This window comes from Cricetulus griseus, chromosome 4 (genome assembly GCF_003668045.3).
Source record: "Cricetulus griseus strain 17A/GY chromosome 4, alternate assembly CriGri-PICRH-1.0, whole genome shotgun sequence".
NCBI lineage: Eukaryota > Metazoa > Chordata > Mammalia > Rodentia > Cricetidae > Cricetulus > Cricetulus griseus.
The window spans coordinates 8,362,521-8,375,033 of NC_048597.1; the positions used below are offsets into that span (position 1 = coordinate 8,362,521).

Consider the following 12,513-nt stretch of genomic DNA (forward strand, 5'->3'; position numbering starts at 1 on the left):
TGCAATGGCATGGGAATAAAGTAGGTAGACAGAGGAAGGAGATGACACAGTGTACTCAATTAGCAACTACATACATCCACCCATCTACTCAAATGCCTGTAGCTTACACCACACTCTTACATGACACAAAAATACATACATACATTTACACATGCAATAAACATATGTACTAACAGAAATTCTATGGACAATTGCCAAAATATGCTTTAGAATATGCATACATAGCATGCACAGAACATTAGATGGAATCCTTAGTATATTCCATTCCATAGAAGGAATGAAAGAATGAAAGAAAGCAAGAAAGAACTGTTTAGACTCCCTCATTGATACCAAACAAGCTATCTCCACTTTGTCTCAGTTTGTAGCTGATGGAATATTGGTATGCAAGGTGAAAAATTATCATAGAAAGGTTTGAAATTTGAACTTTTTACATATTTATTGAAATATATGTTATCTAAAATAAAATGTATGTAGCTAAGCATTTAGTAGGGAGTGTGACAGAGAGAAATCTATGTGAATGGGGTGACATCATGGTAAATGAAGCTCTTGGACAATTTCACGAGATTTCCCTCTGATGTGAGAATGCCCACCCTTGGGTTGACACACAAATACTGTCAATGGTAGAATTTTGATAATTATATAACAAAACAAGTCTTGTGTATAGAGAAATGAAGAAAGTACTTGTACATGAAACCATATATAAAATAAAAACTGAAATGAAAGGAATGTACATGAACTTAATCCACTATAACATTATGCAATGGTATAACATTACATGGGCTACTGCAAAGGGAATACATATTGTATTTTCAAAGATAACATTCACAAAATCGGTGACATTTGAATTTTAGGTCTGAGTTTACTCCCTGTTCCAGTTTAATCCATTCAGTTGCAAGTTTCACAATATCACTTCTCTTAACAGTTGGACCATGCTACATTGTGTAAATGTAACTAAGTTTTAAAATAAATTTACCTTAGAAGGACAATAAGTCTGTCTCTGTTCCTTGGATACAATGAATGGAACTGGCATGATTGTGGATAAACAAGTATTCTATGATACAGAGGCCTTTGTGTTTATGCTCAAGCAGCATATGTCTGGATCACGTAGCAGTTCTATTTCTAGCTATTACTTGTGTTTTTTTAAAGGGCATCCACACTGATTTCTGCAGTGGCTGCACCAGTTTGTACTCCCACCGGCTGCAAATAAATGGTCAGCTTTCTTCAAATCCATACCGGCACTCATAGTCAGTTGAGCTGCTCATCTTAGCCATTCTGACTGAAGTAAGAAAACATTTCAAAGTAATTTTGATTTTTATTTCCCTGAGGGCTAATTTTGCTGAACTTTAAAAATGTTTCTCAAGCATTCATATTTCATTACTTGAGATACACTTGTTTAGTTCCATCCTCTATTTAATAATTTTGGTAGTTTGTTTTCCTGATGTTAGGTTTTTGAGTTCTTTGTGTATTCTCGATACTAACCTTCTCTTTGATGTGTAGAAGTTAAATGTTTCCCCCATAATTTAGGGCTCTTCTTTACTTGGGTGATTATGTTCATTGCTGTACAGAGCTTTTTAGTTTTATGTTGCTGTTCTTAAGACCTCACTTACTGGGGTTCTTTCCAAGAAGTACTTTCCTGTGGTACCGAGTTCATGTCTTATACTTTATCAGATTCCATTAACCAATGCATCTATTTTTAATGTCACTGTTGTGCTGTTTATTAATATAGCTTTGTAGAGGTCAAGATATTAGCAAGAGACCATGTGCGTGTGTCTGTGGGTGGTGCTTTCACGGGAGTTGAAATGGAGTGCAGGGTTTCAAGAGGTAGAAGTTACAATGGAACAGGGGTTACCCCATAATGGGCCAACAATACCCATAATAGGCAACACAGGATAACAAATGAAAAGCCCATTGCCTGGAATGGGTTACCCGTTTTGGAATTCTTGGCCAATAGACCTCCAAATATTAGTGGCTATTGCCAATGCTACTGTTTACTTTCAGAACCTGACAGTAAGCCCCTGTTGCTGAAAATACAGTTGAGTCACAGATCATGGAGAAATCAAGCTTGTACTGACTTGAAAGTTTCATACCTATTATTTAGCTTTCTTAGCACTACAAGTTCTTATGCACATTGCTGGAAGATTAATACTTTACCAGTATTAACCATTTGTGAACTTTATGAGTTTCAAAAATGACTGGTCTGTCAAGTGCACAGCTGTAATGGGGACATGAAGACTTGGGGTATAGCAAACTCCTTTCTAATTGAATCTAAGTCCCTTTTCAAAAGACACAATCCATACCTGGCACCATTACTAGTCGCCTGAACCTGCAGCAAGATGGGTCATAAGTCTTATGGGAGAACCTACTTTGTGGTGTTCTACTAAGCAGTCATTTTACTAAACAGACTCCCAATGATATTGTTACACTTGGAGATTAGTGCACCTCTCAGTTTGATCAGTATCATGCCTTGTTGTGGTCTGTGATGATTAACCCTGAGATCCAAAACTGGTCAACATGCACAGGGTGAGATATATGTGTCCTCAGCCCTAAAGAGAACACACACACACACACACACACACACACACACACACACACACACACACACACACAGAGTGTGATGATAGGGATAAATCAGGTATAATTGAGGGACAATTCACTACTACAAGTGAACAACGTTTTCTATACACAGATGGAAGTTCCATGCACAAACTCACAGAAGTTGTGAGTGCATGCATGAAACCTAGCAAGCTCAAGCCAGATAATGTCCCAACATTGAGTTGGGAGGTGGGTATGAATTTCTGCTTTTAGCTGAGGAGCTGTTGCCATTTGATAGCTGCCAGTATATGAAGAGTCGGCTTCTTTAGGGTTGTGGCCTAGAGTAGGTCAACCACACTCCAGGTGATAGCTATCCATCCTAAAGGATATAGTATTCTAAATTGGACTAGCCTAGTTTAAGGAAAAATGTTTAGAAAGTTGGTTGAACATAATAAAGTAGGAGAGTCTTAGAAGAGGTGGGGAAAGACATTAATTTTAATTCAAATATATTAAATAGTGTTCTCCAAGAACTAATAACAAAAATGAATACAAAGTGGAAAGAATTTTTTCTTACTCTCATAAATGATTGGATGTGACTTCAAAAGTACAAACAACAGAAAGAAAATAGAAATGTCTGCTTGTACTCTTCTGAGAGGTTTAGCATAGCAGGGCAATCCACACACTGCACCACACAAAGATTAAGATCTCAATAAATGAAAATTATGTGCAATATCTACAAATAAATAGCATGAAGAAAATCAACTGATGTTATAATTGTTAGAGATTCTTTATAAACATTTTTAAAGGAAGATCTACAGATGGGTAAGGGTGAATTTTCAAAATAGTAAGTCATGGTTACAATGAGATTGTTCTCTATAGTTGTTAATAAAATGGACATTAGAAACTGGGTGTTAGAGAAATAAAGGGAAGCCTTACACTGTGAGAATGTGTATTGTGACAGTCATAGAAGGCATTTTGTATACTCTTCCCAAGGTTTTTAGAGAACTAATGGGAAAGCTCTCTAAGTTTAACTAGCAAACTAAAAGTTTTTTTTTTTTCAGAGAAATAGCTGCACTACCAAATTCACTGTGACATCATCATAGCAAAAATAGGAAGATAATAAAACTGTCTACTAATAGAAGAATATTTACAGAGAACATTTCTGTCTCTCTTTTCTTTTCTTTCTTTCTTTCTTTCTTTCTTTCTTTCTTTCTTTCTTTCTTTCATTTTTTCCTTTCTCTTTTCCTTTTTCTTCTCTCCCTTCCTCTTTCTCCCTAATTCCCTACTCTCCTTCTTTCTTCCTTCCTTTCTTCCTTCATGTCCTTCCTTCCTTCCTTCCTTCCTTCCTTCCTTCCTTCCTTCCTTCCTCTCTCTTCTCCCTTCCTTCTTTCCTCATTCCTTTGTGCTTCCTTCCTTCTTTCTTTTTCTCCTTAGCCCCTCTCCCATTTATACATATTCACACATATATAACCAATGAGATATAAATACATAAACATACATAACACGTTTATAAAAACAATAGGAAAACAGTATTTCAATGAAATAGTTTATTTAAAAGCATATATGTTCATAGAAAGGGTAAGATTGCAAGTGGATCACATTTTGTAAGGCATTATAATGGCAGAGAATAGTTTTCCTGCAAATATTTATGTATTCAAGTTGAAAATAAGAAATTGGGTGGCTATGTTGTGTTTCATTTATTTTTTTTCCTCAAATAGCTAATCATAAGTTTGGAATTTATGAAGATACTTAAGAACATCTGATTGAAGAAATTTGGAGTGAGCTGCTGCAGAATCTCTTCAGTAGAAGCCATAGGACCAGTACCTTCTGTAGCACAGGGGGCGGCAGCAGCCATAACCATAGCCACCATAGCCACCATAGCCACCATAGCCACCATAGCCACCATAGCCACCATAGCCACCATAGCCACCATAGCCACCATAGCCACAGCCATAGCCATAGCCTAGGCCACCATAGCCATAGCCCAGGCCTCCATAATATCCGCCATAGTAACACATGGTGTCAGGAGTAGACTCTTCAGAGAAGATGAGCAGTAGGTTCCTTGAGTTTGGCTGTCACCATCTGCCAAAGGGCCTTTTATACACCTGGGTTGTTTTGGGGAAAACCACAGGCATTGCAACATCACACATCTCTCCAGTGTGCTTCAGAAAACATCACGAGTTCCATTATTTATGGACAGACAATGCTGCATAACTAACATAATTGTGCTACCATGTCAGGATCCCAAGGTCAAACCATGGGGCTCTAATGTGAAGTCCTGATTCTATTTTCAAGACTGCTTCATTCTATATTTAACTTAGTAAATATTTATAAATGTACTGTGTGGTACAATTCAAATAGTAAAATATTTTCCTGTTTTTAATATTTATTTTTCAATATTCTATAGGAAGGGAATCTTTTTGTTTTGCTAACATAGTACAAATTTTATCTCAAAAAATACTTTCTAAATCTTGTGTATGTTATTGTTAACCCAGATGCTATGTACATCTTATATAAGCATAGTTCAGAATTATTCTGAACTCAATGATTTCATGTATTATGCATTTCATGTATTTTTTAAATCTCCAGAACATTAATCATTTTAGAAACACAAATTACATGTATTATTGCATGCTTCTGTTTCTCATCTCACATATAAATGCTACAGATGTACTTGTGAAATAAACTGTGGTTTTCTTGCCTGCTCCCTTCTTAAGTTTTTTCTAAAGAAGGTCACAATTTTTTTCCAGAAATATCAGTGGTGTAACTATTTGAAGTTTCCAGAATTTTCTGAAAGGTGTAGAACACTTGATAGTATCCCCAAGGTCTCGGGTTCTATCCCCAGTTCTCTCCTAATCCCAATGTGTAAGTGTACATACTCTAAAATTGAGACAGTTGACTTTTCCCAGTACTTCAGTTTCAAACTGATCCATGGAATATTAATGTAAAGAGGGGTAACAAACAATGATAATATATAATTTCAATTATTTTAAAGTTTTAATGCATACATTTCAAATATGTATTATAAATGCTCCCCATTGACCAAATATCAAATGTCTCCAGATTCAATTACTCTCAGTGGTAGAACTTGTTTTCTTTGAATAGGAAATTAGTCACAGATGTGTAGATACAATGAAGCATTCTTGCCCTCTTATCTCCTTTTATTCTTATAGACTTTAAACACCTAGCTATGCCAATAAGGTGAGTGAAATGTGTGTGTATCTTTCTATTATCTATCTCTATTATCTATCTAATATCTATTTTTATACCCTTATATGGGTAATATATGTATAAATAACATATACTATATAATAGATTATATATTCTAACATATTATATATGCAATAAAATTATACCTCCAGTATTAATTTTATCAGTTGCATATCTACAATAACCTTAATATATGGAACCATGATAGACATTTTAATAAAGGATGTCCAGGGTTACAAAGGGCAATTTATATGACCTATTAAGATAGATATTATTAATAGATATTAATTTTAGTCTTTTTCTTTAAAATGTTTGGTTTACTTTAAGTTTATGGTGATATAATCAGTGAAGAAAAGTTTAGATACATATAATATTTTCCATGTCCTCTTTGTCAAGATTCTCCAATATTTCCAGTTATAGCCTCTATTGTTCATTTCCCTTCTATAGCTCTCCCCACTCGACCACTTCCATCATGTGACTCATGTCACCATGTATCACAAACCTGTAAATGTTACTGTCCCTCATGTGACTTTCGGAGAGGCATGACATTGAGTGTCTAATTGTGTAGTTGGGGACTTCTGTAGCATAGCCACATTCTCTGGTGCTCTCTTATCTATGGTTGCCTTGGGCTGCTGTAATTGCTTTCTAAGAACAGGACTGAGTCCACTTTTCATTCTTTCTTCTCTCAATGGATAACAGAAATACAAGATTCAGGTACTGAGAGATATTTGTTCATAGAAAATATAAACTATCAATTAGAGAAAGCTTGTTTAAAGTTGTTTCCATTTAAATATCAAGTATAATGTTTTGTATGTCATTTACTGCCAGGGTTGGGGTCAGGTGGCCAGAAATGAGATGGTTGGAAGTACAAAAGGCATAATGAGTAAGACTGAGTTGCCAGGTGGGCACATACAAACTTTCCTTCAGGAAATCTTTTTTTATGTATCTTAGTGAAAAGATATCAATGTCTTCATACTAGACTCAGGATAATTTATTCATTAATCTACTTTTAACCGAAGGAAGTTATCTAAATAAAGTGAAGTATATAAATCAAACAGCATTACTTTTCTTAGAGTGACAGTAAGGTTGAGTGAAGGACAGGCCATGCTTGAGCTGAACCTTCTGCTCTGTGGTGATGAATTAAGTTCACCTCATTACCTGCCATACAAATTTATTCCGTGCATTAGAATAAAATATGCATTCTCTAAATGTGTGAATTTATTTCTAGAAAGATTGCTTTTAACTGCTGTGACTCCCAAGGCTTAGGGATTGCCCCAACTGAGGTGATGAGAATGAAGACATAGCAGGCAAGCATAGGCACAAATGAAGAAATCTGGGATCAGGTGGGACATGTTCTCTGAGACTCAGCAACAGCTGCTGAGATACCATGGAAGAGGAGGAGGCAGATTAGCTCATCTAGGTGGGGGAGAAGTCTCCAGCTACAGGTGCCTCAGATACCATGGAAGAGGAGGAGGCAGAGTTGCTCGTCTTGGTGGAGAGATGTCTCCAACTACAGGCATCAGATATACAGTTGATGTTTTCTGTACGCTGTCAACATCTGTTCTTGTGCCAGAGGAAAGTCTTACCATTTCTCCAAGTCTGACCTAGGGAGTCCTTGCCATTCCTATGGTTCTGAAGCTTTGGTATCCTTGGCATGGGTGTGTTCATGTACATAACACAATCCACTCAGGACTTCAAACCACTCCCTTCATTTAATCATGGAAGAACACATAAAGGAGAAATGTACCTTCAACAACAGAGAAAATTGAACATGCAAGCTGATTGTTTTCAGTATAAATTTTATAGAAATGGAAAGAGAAATTTCACTTTGAAGGTATTTAGTTTTACCAGATGCTAAAGTAATAACTCCTCAAATGAAACATGGTTTATGAATGTTGAATCCCATATAGGAAGCTTGCTAACTCTGATGCATTGAAAGATTAAACAGCACTATGATGTTCTTGTTTTTACTGTTCAGCAAGACAAACAAGTAATTTATGTCATGGATGAACCTTTGGGGAGCATAGGAGGTGGTAGCCGAAAGAGTTCTACGGGCCAAGAAGCTCCAAACAGTTTTCAGTAGAATCTGTAGGACCAGTAACTCCCACAGCAACATGGCAGGGAGGGGAGCGGGCAGCAGCCATACCCATGGCTACCATAGCTATAGCCCAGACCACAACAATGGTAGCTGTAAAAGCTCAGAGTTTTGAGAGTGACAAAGTTAAGATGAGCAGATTGCAATTTCCTTTTTGTGAATGTCACCAGATGCCCTTGGCTTTTCAACAATTTATATGGTGGGAAGAGCCAACCACAGGAAGGTGTTAGCCTCATGCTTGACAGTAACTCATATTTTAAACTTTAAGGATGCACAGTTTATTAGGGACACAGAAGCTTTCATAGTTAAGAATCCTTTTGGCATTACATCAGGATCCCAACAACACAAGCAGATCCCTTTAACAGAAAAATTTGTGATATGTGAATGCCAATCATGAAACACCATGCTTTTGTTAGTTTAATGTCGATGACAAGTTTCACTGGAGGCACTTTGTCCTTGAGATTTTTACTCTATTTTGTTATACAGTTTTCATTTCACAGCAGTATGAGTATTTAGGATTTATTAGTGTCTCTGTGTGGAGTTCATGACCTGAGACATTAGTGCAGCTACAAAGCTAACAAAACACCCATTCATCATTAATATGTAAATAATTATGTCCTCTGGATAAGCTCTTGCCATGAATATTTAATGTAGAATGTCTGTAAGTCCTCTTGCTGCTTTACTGCCATGTCTTCTTTCACCTTGAAATTTGTTAGGCAGTATCTTGCTAGTTGGTATCTAGGTGACTTTATTACTGTAGTGTGGAATTTTCCATGAATTTGTTTGTTAATGATTCTTTAAATGTGTAAGTTTCCTCTCTCATGTAAATGAATAACTTTGTAAATATGAAGCCCACATTAGTATCTGGTTTGTTCCAGATATTGATTATGTCTCAATTTCAATCCAAATACAGATACGAGATTTTCCTAGATCTCCCTAAATTAGCCTAATCAGATACTCTTGGGCAGTAGCATGTTAATGACAGAGAATAAGGGTCAAGCTATGACCAGTGCAAGAGTTGATAGACAGTCATGTCTGGGAGTTGGTGATACTTATCAGAGATGTAAGTTTCCTATTATGTAAGATCTGTTGTCTCATTCTAAGTAATATTATTCTAAGTAATAACATTCTAAGTAATGTTATTTTCCATGTTTTTTTAATGGATATACTATCTTCTCAGGATGAATATAAAGTATAAATTTTATGTTATATATATTAATGATGGATAACCTGAACATGAATTTATAATAGAAATCATAAACAAGGAAGACATATAACGAGAGAGGAAAAACCTGCAAAATAATGCTGAAAGAGATTCAGTCTTTTGCTTGTATATGGCAAAGCTTGATATTGTTAAGCTGGTAGGAGTCTCAAGATGATCTGCAGTTTCAATATAATATATGCCAAAATCTTAGTTGGTTTTGCAGGAATGTTGAGCATGACTTTAAGATATCTTTAAATATTTAAGAAATAACAGAGAAGACAATGGTGAAAAGTAATAAAATCAGAGGCTTTGTAGCTCTCAACCATAAAATAGTGCATACCACAAGGGTCTTGCAAGTTTAGAATTAGAACAACACACATATACTGTCTTAGAATTCAATTCCAAATGTCCATATGTATTTATAATATTGTAAGCCTAGTAATTTATGATTAGTTAATTGTTTCCCAAAGAAAACTCGGTGGAGAAAGAATACAGTATTTTAAACATAGCACTATCATATTTGGATATTTTAATAGAAAAAAATCATTAGCATTATTTTTACCTTTATGTCTTTGATTACTCTTAGAGTTAAATCTTTGTTAGGATAGACAAAAATGTTCCCATTAATGAGTTTTATATGTGAATATCCAATTTTAGTGATGCCACAAATATTCTAATTTCAGTCATGAAATGTTCCATGCCTAAGTTTCATAGACCCAGGTATCAGAAACATTTTGCTTTGTGGAAAAAAAGTAGTAATATGATGTGTTTGAAGAGCCTAAATACTGTGTTCTCTATGGACATTTATCATGTTCCTTTCCTTTTCCTCTGTCCCATGTGTGTCTAGTGAGAGGTAGGTAAGCCCCCAATTACCTGCTGTGAACACCTATGGTGAATTCCTCAGTAGACAGCTTTCTGAGAGAGACTCAGAGCTAGAAGCATGGCAGATGCTATATTATTTCATTTCTATTAGCAAAAATTACATGAAGTTGGCAGATGTTCTTTTTAAAATATGTGATGGAAATCACTTGGCTTGTATATCTCTAACAGGTGTGGTTCCCTGTGGAAGCTGAAGGTAAGGTTCCCTGTGGAAGCTGTAATGTGGTTCCAAAAGCTTCCTTAGTCAAACAAAACAGCATGGATTTGATACATCAAATAAGCCACCCTCCAAGGTTGAATATACACTTATTTTTCTGGATTAAGTCACCATCTTCAAAAAGCAGACTAAGTAATCACTTTTCTTAACCAAAGTCTACAAAAACTCTGTTAACAATGAAGTCATATGTGTGAGGAATAACTGAAGCTCATGCCCAGAAAACCAAGTGGCAGCCCAAAGATAACCTGTATGAAGCAACAAAATAAATGTTAGACAAGAGCGTGATACCCAGATTGATCAGAGAACATATATGTCCATGACTCATGGAAGCTTATATATACAAATTATAACAACTAGCAACTTCATTATATTAAAACTTAGTTTCTTCCTATTAAAAGATAAGCTTTGCTGGGTGGTGGTGGCACAGTCCTTTAACCCAGCACTCGGGAGGCAGAGGCAGGTGGATCACTATGAGTTTGAGGTCAGCCTGAGGTCAGTTTGAGGTTCAAAGCTACAGAGAAACCCTGTCTCAAATAACAAAAACAAAAGGCCTTGTTCATTAAAATTAAGGAAGAGATATCACAAAGAATAGGTCTGTATATAATGAAAGTACTTTTTTTCAAAATGCAGTAATGGAAATGTCTCCTGAATCAACAAAAGGTTAAACAGAGTTAAGTATCTTAATGAATTGTTTAACATAATGAAATAGGGCCACATAAATTCACTCAAATAAATACAGAATAGAGTGTTCAAAAAGAATAGGATTTTATTTCCTTAAACACATTTTAATTATTTGTATTTGGAGAATTGTATTAGTAGATACAGTGTTTGTATCATTCCCACACCTTCTTTTCCCTCTCCTCTCAGATTTCTCCCATGGCCACCTCCATTTTAAAGCCCCATGATTTGACAATGGAGTCCTGAGGTAGGAGCACAATTATCCCAGTTATGCAGCCTTGTTTGTCCAGTAAATCACAGAACCCATGATGTTTTCTGAAGCACAGTGGAGAGATGTATGATGTTGCAATGCCTGTGGTTTTCCCTAACAACAAGCCAGGTGTATAAAAGGCCCTCAGCAGATGGTCACAGTCAAACTCAAGGAAACCACTACTCATCTCCTCTCAAGAGTCCACTCCTGACACCATGTGTTACTATGGCAGATACTATGGAGGCCTGGGCTATGGCTATGGGGGCCTAGGCTATGGCTATGGCTGTGGCTATGGCTGTGGCTATGGTGGCTATGGTGGCTATGGTGGTTATGGTTATGGCTGCTGCCGCCCCTTGTGCTGTAGAAGATACTGGTCCTATGGCTTCTACTGAGGAGATTCTGTAGCTGCTCACTCCACCTTTCTTCCTGAAACTCATCATAAATTCCAACCTTATACTAAATTATCTGAGGAAGAGTAAACAAAATACAGCATGCCCATCATATTCCTCATTTACATGTTGACAGTGTGACAGCTTGCAGAGAAATTCTTCATTGTCTTCATAATGCCTTTGGAAAAATGAGACAGTTAGATACTTACTATGTATTAAAATCATTTCTTTTTAAATAAACTATTTCATTGAAAATATTGATCCCTTTGGCTCTATTTAATGTTATCTGTTCATATGGAATGTATGTTTGTGGACTCCTGTCTGCTTGGTCACAACTGTGTGGGGTTTGGGGGTACAAAGGAAGAAAGTGGGAGAAAAGAAAGAGGAGAGACAGAACATTCATCTTTTGATAGATATCTGCTTTGTTCTCGTATCTTCGCAGTTGTGAGTAATGCCACAATGAGTTTGCTAGTACAGATGTTTTTCTGAGGTCAAAGTCTTTTGTCTTCTAGCTGAAATTTCAGAAGTATCACAAGTTAGTTTTATGACTATTTGAGGAAGAGTCTACACAGTGTTTTCTACAATGGCTGTCATCATATGCGCTCTCACAGAAGACAGACTCGGCTTTCCTTCTCATGTTCTCTAACACCCATATGCTAAGACCCATTTTATTAACAGCTGTTGGCTACAGTCTTATAGTGTGTTTGATTTGTAATTTTGAGATATTAATGAAATGGAACCTTATTTAACCCTTGGGTCATCTGTGATTTCCTTTTGAAAAATGTCTACTCCAATCTCTGATCTTGTTAACATCAGCTTCCTGTCTTCCATCTATTCAGCTGGAGATATTTCCTAGTAATGGTTATTAATCTCCTATTTTATATATATATTGGTCTTCTTTTCTGTTATGGATTGCTCTGTTGTATAAAGAGTCTTAGTTGGATATGATATGACTTTCCATTTTTGTTGTCTGTTTAAAAAGTCATAACCAAATTGATTCTGAGACTAAGCATTAGTTCTTTGAGGATTTAATAAACTGTGTTTGGATCATATTTACCC

At 36.1% G+C, this 12,513-nt stretch overlaps 2 protein-coding genes across 2 annotated transcripts; one reads left to right on the forward strand and one right to left on the reverse strand.

Moving 5' to 3' along the window:
• Positions 1-4,331: 4,331 nt before the first annotated feature.
• Positions 4,332-4,550, reverse strand: LOC100754063 (keratin-associated protein 20-2-like). The gene has a single exon (XM_027413285.1). The coding sequence runs from the start codon at positions 4,548-4,550 to the stop codon at positions 4,332-4,334; it is 219 nt and encodes a 72-aa protein (XP_027269086.1).
• A 6,730-nt stretch (positions 4,551-11,280) lies between these two features.
• Positions 11,281-11,457, forward strand: LOC113830628 (keratin-associated protein 20-2-like). The gene has a single exon (XM_027413286.1). It carries the CDS (start codon positions 11,281-11,283, stop codon positions 11,455-11,457), a length of 177 nt encoding a protein of 58 aa, XP_027269087.1.
• Positions 11,458-12,513: the final 1,056 nt, after the last annotated feature.